Consider the following 14298-nt stretch of genomic DNA (forward strand, 5'->3'; position numbering starts at 1 on the left):
GCTTCTCCATCCAAAGCCATCATGGCCACCTCGGCCTCTAATGCAGGGGTCATGGGATGCATCCTCATTATCCCCCTCATGCGCTCAGTCCAGCTCCATAACATGGTATTATTCCCCATAAACTTAGGGAGATTGTTCAACATTGCCCCCAGAGAGATACTGGAGCTAGGGCTCACCCCAACTGCTTGATCTGCCGCCTCCGTGCTGTTAGACTGCATCCTGCCGACTACGCGAATATAGAATAGCAAGTACGCGGGATGCAGTGACGAGCAGGAGGCAGAACAAATAGTTAAAGGGTTTGTTACAAGGGATACTCCACGTAGGGAGAGAAAGGGTTAAGAGGGGATTAACACTGGGTATTATGTCAGGGTAAGAACAAACAGTTAAGAAACAGGTAAACTGTGAAAGCTTGAAATCCCACGGTGGCGCCGTAAGTGACGCATGAAGTCTCTGCTCTGTTCTTGAAGGAAGGTGATGCACTGTCTCCTGATGGAAGCGGCACATCCTGATTCTCCGAGGCAAGGTTCTGGATTACCGGGGCGATGTGAAGCAGTCTCTGACACTGCCGTCAGGTGTCTCAGTCCAGTGCTGATGATGGGGATGAAGCTACCCAGTTCTAGATTATTCGCCTGGTCAGATTTAGGCCACACACTCAGCGGAACGATGCAGGGCAGACCCTCAGTCGCCAAGGTGAGCGGGCACACGAATTTTCGCCCCTCACGGTCAGCGTGCGCCATTGCTGAGGAGCTACAGTGCAGGCCTGAACTATCGCGTAGCCCCACGGAGAGTGAGTCAACCTTCACCTGCTGCATGCTCTGTCTTCCCGCCAAGTGTCTCGCTTTCCCACGCACCGTCCCTTTTATCCCTTACACGCCCCCTACAGTTGAATGTAAAGGTCTGTCTGGGTCGGAAAGTTTTCCCTCCAGCAACAATGGTGACAGCCCCGATAGTTTCGGAACTGACATGAGAGTGGTATCGTCAGCCCGGTCCATCTTCCTACAACATGGTGCAGAGTACATTATCCTTCTCATACTACTGAGGAGGTCCCATTTTGAAATCTGCTGCTGGCCTAGAAGTCATTTGTCTTGTTCTCCAACTGCTGGGCGGCACGGTGGCTTAGTGGTTAGCACTGCAGCCTTGCAGCGCTGGAGTCCTGGGTTCGAATCCCACCAAGGGATTCGCGTGTTTGCGTGGGTTTCCTCCGGGCACTCCGGTTTCCTCCCACATTCCAAAGACATACTGATAGGGAATTTAGATTGTGAGCCCCATCGGGGACAGTGATGATAATGTGTGAAAAAATGTAAAGCGCTGCGGAATATGTTAGCGCTATATAAAAATAAAGATTATTATTATTATAACTGCTGAGGAGACTCAATTTCAGAATTTGCTGCAAGCCTTATGGTCACACCAATGCTCTAGAAATATTTCTCTTCCTCTACAGTTTTTGTATTACATATCATGTTCTTGAGAAGAACCTACAGAAGTGGAACAAAAGATTCAATGCATTAATGTCTCTTTCCATAAGGACAGCCGGCCCATAGGTTCAGTAAGTCTTCTCATTACAGTATAAAGATTGTATGTGCACAGTGGAGGAGCCGAATGTTTTATGAGTCTTCAGATATCCAGATTCAATTATTTTGTGTCAATTGAAGCAGAGTCATAGTTCCTGGAGAGCTGATTATTTTCCATACACTCTTGGGTATTTTGTAGAGCATCAGTGATAGCATCACTTTCAATTATACAGCCGAGCCGCACAAGGAAAGCTGGTATCCACAATAGTCATTTATTTTAGGGTTCTGTACTTCCAGGAGCGTGGTATACTATGTTAATAATGGCTGTTTGCATCTCTTTAGGGCTCCTAAGGGTTTAGATTAATTAGGAAATCAAGAAAAGCGTCTTATTTTAATCAGCATAATGTTCTATTCCAGTCTGGCTTCTTTCATCAGTAAATCCTCTAAAGTCATATGGTGCTCAGCGTTCTCTATAGAATTCTGCCAAGATCATTAGAAATTCAGTAAACTCAATGAAAAGTGATGTATCTTAAACTGAGAAAAATGGAGTCTTAATTTACAGGCAATTTCCAAGAAAAAATAATAATTTTATGATGTTGTAAAAATAAACACAGCGACACAGCGGCTCTGCTTTCACTTTACGGCCGGCAGTCACTGAGTGCGGGAAGCAGAGACGGCAAGGGACCTGACGGACACCAGAATGTAAGTATGTGCTGTTTGTTTTTTTTTAGTTTAACGCTTGTAACCAGGGTAAACATCGGGTAACTAAGCGCGGCCCTGCGCTTAGTTACCCGATGTTTACCCTGGTTACCCAGGGACCTCGGCATCGTTGGTCGCTGGAGAGCTGTCTGTGTGACAGCTGCCCAGCGACCACACTACGATTTACCTACGATCACGGCCAGGTCATATCGCTGGTCGTGATCGTAGGTAAATCGTATAGTGTGACGGTACCCTTAGTCTTTGCCTGATGAAGAGACCTGAATAGTCTCGAAAGCTTGCAATTTGTTACCATCTTTTCAGTTAGCCATTAAAAGGTATCAACCACTGAGGACTCTCAATTCTAAATAGTATTCAGGAAAACACCATGAATCAGATTAAACATCTGGATGTTTTCCTGAGAATATGGACCCTGAACCATTAAAAAGGAGACATTTTTTATAAGCAAATCTTGTAGAAGACTTGTCTCCACTGACATGACTCTTTTAGCAAATTCTTGCATTCTCCATAAGATTAGAAGAAATAATATTTTCTTTTAAATTCGAGTTGGGTTGTCGCTCCTTCTTAGGGATGAAAGGATCCATGGAAGTTTGGAGTTGAACAAACTTTAGTCGAAAGTTCGGTTGGGGTTCCAGAACTGTACCCAAACTTGAACCACATAGAAATCAATGGTCTCTATGTCTCTGTATCCTTCCCCCCTCCTGGACTAACAAACTGTAAAACGGACTTTCAGGAGAAGTCCGTGTTCGGAGTTCAGCACCGGACATGACACGAGGTGTCAGTACGAACCCCGAACTTTACAGTTCGGTTTCGCTCATCTCTACTCCTGCTGCTACTGTATGAATAAATTAATAACTTGGTATTGTGAGGGGTCACAGAAATTGCTTAACGCCCCAAACACATCCCGGTTCTACATGTCCCATTTTGTAAATAATGTCATGTACCTTATTCTGCTATATGTGTATTATAGTTCAGGGAAAGCATAGTAATTTAGTTAGCCCACTAGAGGGGGGGCATTTTAGCACACGTAGATTAGGTTAGGTAACTGTTAACTTAGGAGTGGCCAACTGTGGTTAATTTGTAGTATTTCCTGAATTCTAGTCAGTAGGGCCAGGGAGCCCAGACAGCCCAGTAGAGCCAGGGAGCCCAGACAGCCCAGTAGAGCCAGGGAGCCCAGGCAGTCCAGTAGGGCCTTAGAGCCTGGGCAATGCAGTTGACCCCGTAACGTTTTCAAGCTAGGAGTCCAGTCATCCAGGGCTTGGGAACTGAAGGACACAGCAGCAGAGGAATGCAGGGCAGCACCAAGATGTGGCAGCTGACTACATGGGCAGATGCCATTATGTCTGGGGGTGAAATGGACAGGGGAACACCTGAAGGTAGTTAAGCTGGAGAGAAGGAACGCTGGCTACTGCATGGCCAAGTTCTGCCCCTCTTCTGTCACTGCGGCAGGAGAGCATGACACCTGCGGCTGCAGAGTCATTGTCAGTCCTAATACGGGCATGGAACCCAAAGGATAATAAAGCGGAACGCTTGCCGCTGAACTGTGATAAACCCTCATCTTTGAACTTCAAAGTATAGTGCTCGTTGCACAATTTGAAAATACATAGTAACATAGTAACATAGTTAGTAAGGCCGAAAAAAGACATTTGTCCATCCAGTTCAGCCTATATTCCATCATAATAAATCCCCAGATCTACGTCCTTCTACAGAACCTAATAATTGTATGATACAATATTGTTCTGCTCCAGGAAGACATCCAGGCCTCTCTTGAACCCCTCGACTGAGTTCGCCATCACCACCTCCTCAGGCAAGCAATTCCAGATTCTCACTGCCCTAACAGTAAAGAATCCTCTTCTATGTTGGTGGAAAAACCTTCTCTCCTCCAGACGCAAAGAATGCCCCCTTGTGCCCGTCACCTTCCTTGGTATAAACAGATCCTCAGCGAGATATTTGTATTGTCCCGTTATATACTTATACATGGTTATTAGATCGCCCCTCAGTCGTCTTTTTTCTAGACTAAATAATCCTAATTTCGCTAATCTATCTGGGTATTGTAGTTCTCCCATCCCCTTTATTAATTTTGTTGCCCTCCTTTGTACTCTCTCTAGTTCCATTATATCCTTCCTGAGCACCGGTGCCCAAAACTGGACACAGTACTCCATGTGCGGTCTAACTAGGGATTTGTACAGAGGCAGTATAATGCTCTCATCATGTGTATCCAAACCTCTTTTAATGCACCCCATGATCCTGTTTGCCTTGGCAGCTGCTGCCTGATACTGGCTGCTCCAGGTAAGTTTATCATTAACTAGGATCCCCAAGTCCTTCTCCCTGTCAGATTTACCCAGTGGTTTCCCATTCAGTGTGTAATGGTGATATTGATTCCTTCTTCCCATGTGTATAACCTTACATTTATCATTGTTAAACCTCATCTGCCACCTTTCAGCCCAAGTTTCCAACTTATCCAGATCCATCTGTAGCAGAATACTATCTTCTCTTGTATTAACTGCTTTACATAGTTTTGTATCATCTGCAAATATCGATATTTTACTGTGTAAACCTTCTACCAGATCATTAATGAATATGTTGAAGAGAACAGGTCCCAATACTGACCCCTGCGGTACCCCACTGGTCACAGCGACCCAGTTAGAGACTATACCATTTATAACCACCCTCTGCTTTCTATCACTAAGCCAGTTACTAACCCATTTACACACATTTTCCCCCAGACCAAGCATTCTCATTTTGTGTACCAACCTCTTGTGCGGCACGGTATCAAACGCTTTGGAAAATTCGAGATATACCACGTCCAATGACTCACCGTGGTCCAGCCTATAGCTTACCTCTTCATAAAAACTGATTAGATTGGTTTGACAGGAGCGATTTCTCATAAACCCATGCTGATATGGAGTTAAACAGTTATTCTCATTGAGATAATCCAGAATAACATCCCTCAGAAACCCTTCAAATATTTTACCAACAATAGAGGTTAGACTTACTGGCCTATAATTTCCAGGTTCACTTTTAGAGTCCTTTTTGAATATTGGCACCACATTTGCTATGCACCAGTCCTGTGGAACAGACCCCGTCGCTATAGAGTCCCTAAAAATAAGAAATAATGGTTTATCTATTACATTACTTAGTTCTCTTAGTACTCGTGGGTGTATGCCATCCGGACCCGGAGATTTATCTATTTTAATCTTATTTAGCCGGTTTCGCACCTCTTCTTGGGTTAGATTGGTGACCCTTAATATAGGGTTTTCATTGTTTCTTGGGATTTCACCTAGCATTTCATTTTCCACCGTGAATACCATGGAGAAGAAGGTGTTTAATATGTTAGCTTTTTCCTCGTCATCTACAACCATTCTTTCCTCACTATTTTTTAAGGGGCCTACATTTTCAGTTTTTATTCTTTTACTATTGATATAGTTGAAGAACAGTTTGGGATTAGTTTTACTCTCCTTAGCAATGTGCTTCTCTGTTTCCTTTTTGGCAGCTTTAATTAGTTTTTTAGATAAAGTATTTTCTCCCTATAGTTTTTTAGAGCTTCAATGGTGCCATCCTGCTTTAGTAGTGCAAATGCTTTCTTTTTACTGTTAATTGCCTGTCTTACTTCTTTGTTTAGCCACATTGGGTTTTTCCTATTTCTAGTCCTTTTATTCCCACAAGGTATAAACCGCTTACACTGTCCCGCATCCCTGTGGGCAAAGGAGCCCTGCAGCAACAAAGTTGGGTGCAGTGTGGCCAGACCAGGCCATGGTGGAACGTTGAGGAGCGTTGTTTTCTTTTTCCTTTCCCAAGTTTCCTGCTGGCTGGCAGGACTCTAACTCCAAGGGGGTATGTGCCCGTGGACTAAGGACGAACTGTTTGCATGGCTGCTATAAATTACTGCGTTTTAGGATGCTTATCTTGAATTTCATTTGAGGCAAATGCAGCACACACGGATCTTAAAGGGGCCGTACCTAACGCAAAGGAGGGGGGAAGCTCCAAAAGACCTGATGGATGGGTCAAGTTGTTGTCTGCATGCTCGGGTCCTGTGGATGGAGAGGACCGGGGGCACAATGGAGGTGATATCTGGAGGACTGTTGCAAGACATCTGTTGTTTAATACGAAAACAGACTTTGTTGCGGAAAAGAGACTTCCCTTGACCACAAACATTTTTTTTTCTTCCTGTTTTACACCAACATTTTAACAATGAACTACCTCATGTGAATATTTGCCTCCCTCATGGAGTATTACCTTGTACAGATTAAAGTATTAATTGGTCGGTGATGACCATCCTTAAAGGAAGGAGGGAGTGTAAGGGGTCACAGAAATTGTTTAACGCCCCAAACACTTCCTGATTCTACATGTCCTCTTTTGTAAATAGGCCAGGGAGCCTAGGCAGCCCAGCGGGGCCAGGGACAGGGGAACACCTGAAGGTAGTTAAGCTGGAGAGAAGGAACGCTGCAGTACCGTATGAGCCGGTACAACCCGGAAGCATTCTAGAAGAAGTGGGGAAAAGCACAGGAATAGACACAGATGTGTACTGTGATGTTCCCTGTGATGTTGCTGTAACTGAGTTGGACGTACTGCGAATGGATTCATGTAAAGTTGTTTATCACAAGTTGAAACTGGACTCTGTCTCTCTTTGTGTGAAACCAACAGGAGTGAACCCACAGCAGAGGGGACCCTAATGGTGCAGAAAGCGCTAAAGAAGGTACGCTGCAAAGGAATATTGTATGCATGTGGTGGGAGACCAGAGTGATAATGAGTAACCTTTGTCAGCCAGGACTATGGCCCTGGCTCCCCTCACAGTATAACCACTCCTAATGTCAATGGGATGTGTCCCTAAACGCCGCATAAGAATGAAAAGTCTAAACCAAGTTTCCTCTGCCTCGACGGTGACGGTGCTTTGTCCATCCAGTGGCGGAGATCAGGCAGGGATGAGAAAATTCATTGGGCAATAGAACACAATGGGAGAATTTTTTGCCATTGGAAACAATCGCCACTCTCATCATTTCACTGGATGTTCATCTGTTCGGGATGCTTTACTGATCAATGGATTTCTCTGTACTTTTTACTATTTGTAAAAATCTCCCTAGTGGTAAATCGAGCACAGCGCAGATAGGTATCTTGTCAGCTGCCAGTAATTGTCATGGACTCCCCGTCCTCGCTTTGTGCTCCACAATAATTGTCTAGAGAAGAGCTGCAGCATTTAAGACCTGTGTGACTCCACACGATCGCTTGTAAAGACTTTTCCCTGCGGTTTTAAGCACTGCAGAGAAATAGTGAGCTACTACCGCAGTCCTATCATTTGCGACCGGCTGATAATACAATCTCTTTGTACTGTGTAATTATTTTTATTGGCGTTTTTTCATTCTGTGCCTGAATCTGCTGCGTCTCATTTACATGCAAAACAACCATGCACAATGTGATATATTAGACACATTGGGGCCTAATCCTTCCTGTACAGATGGTTCCAAAATGTTTCGTTTTTTGGGGAGGTTGGCATGTTCTATGCAGTTGCCATATTGGCTCCTTCGATTTTTGAAATGGTGAATTACATTTTATAAATTTGTACATGTACACTATACGGACTGAAAAATTTATTTGGACACCTCCACGTTACACCCCATTCTGAATCCATGGGCATTAATAAGGAATCGGCTCCTTATCAGCTATTACAGCTTCCACTCTTCTGGTGAAGACTTTCTAAGATTTTGGAAGTGTGTAAGGGACATTTTGTCTATTCATCCAGAAGGGCATTTGTGAGATCAGACATTGATGTTGGAGGAGAGGATCGGGCTCACAATCTCTGCTTTAATTCATCCCAAAAGCATCGGATGGGGTTGAGGTCAGATATCCGCGCCATGTTCTTCCGCACCAATCTGACTTTATGGACCTCATGCACTGGGCACAGTCATGGGGAACGGAAAAGGGGCCTTCACAAACTGTTCCCAAAAATTTGGAAGCTGTAATTGTCCAAAATGTCTTGTGCTGAAGCATTTAGGTTTACCATCACTGGAACAAATTGATCGAGACTTACCCATGAACAGAATCCCATAGCATTACCCCTCCTCGGCCAAACTGTACAGCGCCACAATGCAGTCAGGCGGGTAACGTTCTCCTGACATTCATCAAACCCAGATTCATCTATCAATGATCCGTTACTCTACAGGACATTTTTCCTCCAGAGTCCAGTGGTGGCAGCTTTACACCACTCCATACAATGCTCGGCATTGTGCTTGGTGATGTAAGGCTGCTTGGCCATGAAGTTCCCTGCGGGGGCGCAGTGTTTGTACTGATTTTAATACCAGAGGAGGCCTGGGCTCTGAAGTTATGGTGTCAGCCGAAGGTCGGTGACTTTTCTACCCTATGATCCTCAATACTCGATGACCCCGCTCTAGTTTTATGTGGTCTTTACTTTATGGCTGAGTTGCTTTGGTTCCTAAAAACTTTTACAATATATTTAATATTGTTACGTATGCATCACTTTTGACCTAAATAAGAGGTTGCACGTGTTATGTAATTTCAGGGGTATAGCGATATATTCACAGACCTTAGTGCCTGATGTAAAATCACACCATTATTCTGAAACTTCGCATTGGTGACAAATCAAACTTTAAAGCTGCCTGGAAGTGCATTTGGGGCGTGTTGATGGACTCCAAATAGATTGACACACCCCCATTGCACTTCTAAGGTAATTTACATGTGGCTTCAAGATGTAATTTCCCAGCCTTGACACATTGGATTACTAAAAATCAGGTATCATTTTTACTCTTGTACTAGGAGCTATACAGTCGTAGCACTTCAGTAGTAAAATCGCCCTGACCTGTTCCCTTTAGCTAGTTATCTTCTTCAGCTGATATCCGCGTATATTAGGTTTATTTCTGCAGATATGGTGCACATATGCTGAGCAGCAGATTGTGGATATTTGCATTTCAGTCTCCTTTTTTTTTCCGGTAGATGCAAATGATATTGTTGAAACTTGGATATAAATTCCGTAGAAACGTATCACCTTGCTGACAGCACCAGAAGATGTTCTAACATTTTTTCACTCTAGCAGCTGCTCGGGTTAACTATTTAATATCCAAAATATCGTATGACCAAGGAATTTGTACATCCATTATCTCATGTGAGGTGTTTTTTTCGATTGGAGGTGGTTGATGGACTGGTCTGGCCACTTTGAGAAAGCTGTGTCTGAAACACGTGAAACGCGCGTCGGGGTTCTGTCATACGGCCCAGGGTCAGTTACAGTCCGTCCCCTGGTAAGTTATGGTTACTTACGGTTCATGCAGGGGCACATCTTACCTGAGTGTATTAACTGCTCTCATATGTTATGTACTATTTCTATTTGTGTATTCATGCAGCACCTTTATCTGACCCTGTCTGTTAGTCTGTCTTTCCATGCACTTTATTCACCTTTTATTGTGATATACATATAATTATAAAAAAATATATATATTGATTCTTATAACCTGTTCGCTTCGTTTCCTCCTGTATTCACAATTTTAAAAAAAAGGATACTGCACTGTACACAATTTTTTTGCAATGGGATTTAATAAGTGATGCTTATCTAAGGCTTCCTTTGGAGAAGTGCGTAAGGGAATACTTCTGATGGAAGCAAGAAAAAAATGAAATATGAATAACACTGAGGTTGATTCTGGTCCCAGGTGTGGTAGCTTCTGGAGGTCGCACGTCTTTAGAAAAACATAACATGTGTAGACGTTAGTGAACGAGCGAATGAAAGTCATACTTTTAGGAATTAACTGAACACAGCAATTTGGAACAATTTGCAATTACTTTTGTGCAAATCGCTTAAAATGTCTTCTGCTATTTTCCACATTGCAGAATTTTACATACAGTAAGTCACAGAAGGCTCATATTACCATTTGGCACGAGTGGGCGAGCTTCCTGATATTGCCTTGCAGCAGTCTCACCACATGGTATAGCACAGCCAATCAGGAGGAATGATCATAGCCTGTATAAAAGAATAAGCAGGGAATGCAGCAGCTGTTTTGGGGTGGCTCTGGATAGTGAGAAGACGTCACCTCTCACAGCTTAGCCTTTGAGATGAGGAGTAAGAACACTGATGAAACTGTACAAATAGTGTGTGACAGCATGGCAGTACTATCGCACCATTCACTTGGGGTGGCATACGACCACCATTCTCGTAGTCTGTTCTGTTGGTGGAATAACCTCTTTAAAATTAGGAGGTATGATATTTTTACTGCTCATCTCGTAAAAGAGCATCCCCGGATGGCTGTTTGGCAGTCTTGTTTAGCTGAGAAGAAATGGCCATGCATATCAATCTCTTGTTGTCTAAGGGGGTGGCAGGTTTGGCAAATTCACCAAGACTCAAGTCAATAACTTACCGGTACATAATTGACTACTTTTCCCAGTGGCATGACTTTTTGCTTGTAGGCCTCAGTGCAAAATCTCCAACAGGGTCCTTTATTATCATGGGTCTGTAATGGTATTCATCTTCTAATATGGGCCAAAAGGACCATTTGGGCCTTCTAGGCTCCAGGGTTCTTGTGTAATTGCAACTTCTGCACCTATTATTGTTACGCCACTGCCTCCATAATAGGTGGCCCAGATTGTGGGGTCTGGTCTCCAGAAGGTGCATTGTAACCCACGCTAAATTTTTGTTCGGGGGCATTTACCATCCTTAGTCCAGTACTGGGCACGACTGCTAATATAATGATAGAAAGTTCTTTATAAACTAGACCCATCAGAGAATACCTGAGGTACCTCTGTTTCTGTGCAGCATGTAAGTGGGTTAATACTGATAAGTGGAAATTACTTTGCTAATTTTCTAGAATTGATTGAACCGAGACTCGTCTGCAAAGGAGACAATTACATTGCTATCAGAATTGTTCCAGCTTCTTACATTAGTGAATTGAAATGGGAATCCTTAATTACACGCACGGAGCATGAATACTGCAACCAACGTGACATTCATTTTCCTTACTAATCTGTAATATCAGACATTGTGGACATCAAGCCTGCAAACATGGAAGACCTGACTGAAGTGATCACAGCAGCCGAATTTCACCCTGATCACTGCAACCTTTTTGTGTACAGTAGCAGCAAAGGATCCCTGAGGCTGTGCGACATGAGGGCCTCTGCGCTGTGCGACAAGCATTGCAAACGTAAGTCATTGCTTACATCTGATTCTTCTGGAAAGATTATATATATATATATATATATTCGGGGCTGTATTTGGCACTAGACACCCAAGGGCGGGTGCCTAGGGCGGCAGGTGGTTGGGGGCGGCGCCACCATGAAGGCCTCTTCTTCTCTGATGGACAAAGTGTCAGTACTGCCGTTTTAATTTGGGGGATGGGAGGGGGAAGGTGGTGGAGGTTGAAGAGGTGAGAGTGCATGGGCAAAGGAGCAGTAATCGAACCCCTTCAGGGATCGATGATGATAAATCCTAAATGTGAATTACCTGTGTGGGAGAAGCCATCCTAGAGACTGCACGAAGGAAGCAGCGGCAGCTGGAGAAGATGGAGGTAATCAGGGTACAGGTGTACATGGGGATACAGGCTGTATTTGGGGGGTGCAGACTATATTGGGGTACAGTCTGTGTATGCAGGCTACAGACTATATGGCGGTACAGACTGTATATGGAGTGTGCAGGCTGTATATGGGGGTGCACACTATATGGGGGTGTAGTCTGTATAAGGAGAGTAAAGTCTATATATGGGGAGCAGATTATACTGGGGTGCAGAATGTAAATGGAGTGCAGTCTGTGTATGGGGGTTCAGGGTGTATACAGGGGGGCAGCCTGTAAATGAGGGAACAGACTGTTTGTGAGGGGTGCAGACTGTACTGTATATTGGGGTGCAGACTGTGTATGGCTATACAGTCTGTATATGGTGAGCAAACTATCTATGGGGTGTAGATTATACAGAGGTTACAGACTGTATATGGGGTGCAATCTTTATATGGAGGTTCATGCTGTATATGGGGATGCAGTCTGTATATGGGGGTTTAGACAGTATATGGGGGGTGCAGATTGTATATGGAGCTTGTAAGGAAATGAGAGCTGGGGGATACAGATATCCCCCTGCCGGCACCAATCTGTGTGGGAGCTTACACAGTTGCAGCTCTCTGGTGCTCCCCCTTACCCTTAGGTCAGTCAGGGAACTGCACCTAGGATAAGTGGTCGCCGGAGAGGCTGCCGTGTTACTTACTGGTTATCGAGGCACACTGCAGTGAGGGCGGTATATATTTCACCAGTCCCAGGCCGGGAATATATATAAACCTGTTTTGTTTAAGTTCAAAGAATTGGGATGAATAAATAAATGCTCACACGACAATTGAATCAACTAAAATGAATTTGCTTAATAAAATATAATAAATATAAACAGTCACTCAAAATAGCAAATAATCAATAAAGTCATAAGTCATACATTACATTGGAAATGGTAGGAGTCAAATCATCCTCTCTCTCGGTGTCCTCGCTCATCCAAATCTGTGTCTCTCTGTGTTATGACCTGGTGGTTAAGAGGCCACACTGATATGACCTGGTGGCTAAAACGCAACATGGAGTGAGCTCTGAGAAGGTGGTATCTTTACTGACCACAGTCCCTAATCCTAACAACAACACTAGAAATAGCCGTGGGATGTTCCTGACTCTCCCTAGACACCTCTTCACAGCCTAAGAAATAACTACCCCTTAAGAAGGAAATAGAAAGCTATCTTGCCTCAGAGAAAACCCCCAAAAGGAAAGATAGCCCCCCACAAATATTGACTGTGAATGGAGAGGGAAATGACGTACACAGAAATGAAATCAGAATTCAGCAAAGGAGGCCAATACTAAACTAGATAGACAGAGAGAAAAGGATACTGTGCGGTCAGTATACAAAACTACAAAATCCATGCAGAGTTTACAAAAATGAACTCCACACCGACTTACGGTGTGGAGGGGCAAATCTGCTTTCCCAGAGCTTCCAGCTAGCCTGAATAAGATATAGTGACAAGCTGGACAAAAAGAGACATATTTGCAAAGCAATAGAGTCCAAACAAATGGACAAACAAAAACTAGCAAAAACTTATCTTTTGCAGACAAGGACTGGCCATATGAAAATTCCAAGGAGAGAACCAAATCCAACCAAGAACATTGACAGCAGGCATGGACTAAAGCCCAGAGCAGGTTTAAATAACAAACTCAGGCAAGGCGATTAGTGAAAGCAGCTGCTACAGCTACCTAAAGGAGCAGCAGTTCCACTCGAAACCACCAGAGGGAGCCCAAGGGCAGAACTCACAAAAATACCATTAGCAACCACAGGAGGGAGCTCCAGAACGGAATTCACAACAGTACCCCCCTCTTGAGGAGGGGTCACCGAACCCTCACCAGAGCTCCCAGGCCGATCAGGACGAGCCAAATGGAAAGCACGAACCAAATCGGCAGCATGAACATCGGAGGCAACAACCCAAGAATTATCCTCCTGGCCATAACCCTTCCACTTGACCAGATACTGAAGCTTTCGCCTCGAAAAACGAGAATCCAAAATCTTCTCCACCACATATTCCAATTCCCCCTCAACCAACATCGGAGCAGGAGGATCAACGGAGGGAACCATAGGTACCACATATCTCCGCAACAAGGATCTATGGAACACATTATGAATGGAAAAGGAAGCTGGAAGGGCCAAACGAAAAGACACTGGATTGATAATTTCAGAAATCTTATAAGGCCCAATAAAGCGAGGCTTGAAATTAGGGGAAGAAACCTTCATAGGAACATGACGAGAAGACAACCAGACCAAATCACCAACACACCGACGACGGTTAGCAAAACGCTGAGCCTTTTCCTGAGACAACGTCAAATTGTCCACCACATGAGTCCAAATTTGCTGCAACCTGTTCACCACGGAATCCACACCAGGACAGTCAGAAGGCTCAAGCTGCCCTGAAGAAAAAACGAGGATGAAAACCAAAGTTACAAAAGAAAGGCGAAACCAAGGTAGCAGAACTAGCCCGATTATTAAGGGCAAACTCGGCCAACGGCAAAAAGGTCACCCAATCATCCTGATCAGCAGACACGAAGCATCTCAAATAGGTCTCCAAGGTCTGATTA

The 14298-nt window shown here is 44.1% G+C and overlaps 1 protein-coding gene across 3 annotated transcripts in view; it reads left to right on the forward strand.

Moving 5' to 3' along the window:
• The window catches only part of PPP2R2C (protein phosphatase 2 regulatory subunit Bgamma), a 248379-nt gene that overhangs the window by 210725 nt on the left and 23356 nt on the right, over positions 1 to 14298 (forward strand). For all 3 annotated transcript variants that reach the window (XM_069744812.1, XM_069744814.1, XM_069744813.1), the window contains one exon: positions 11198 to 11362. In XM_069744812.1, the coding sequence (XP_069600913.1) occupies positions 11198 to 11362 (165 nt within the window). The remainder of the gene's footprint in view (positions 1 to 11197; positions 11363 to 14298) is intronic.

This window comes from Ranitomeya imitator, chromosome 1 (genome assembly GCF_032444005.1).
Source record: "Ranitomeya imitator isolate aRanImi1 chromosome 1, aRanImi1.pri, whole genome shotgun sequence".
Classification (NCBI taxonomy): domain Eukaryota; kingdom Metazoa; phylum Chordata; class Amphibia; order Anura; family Dendrobatidae; genus Ranitomeya; species Ranitomeya imitator.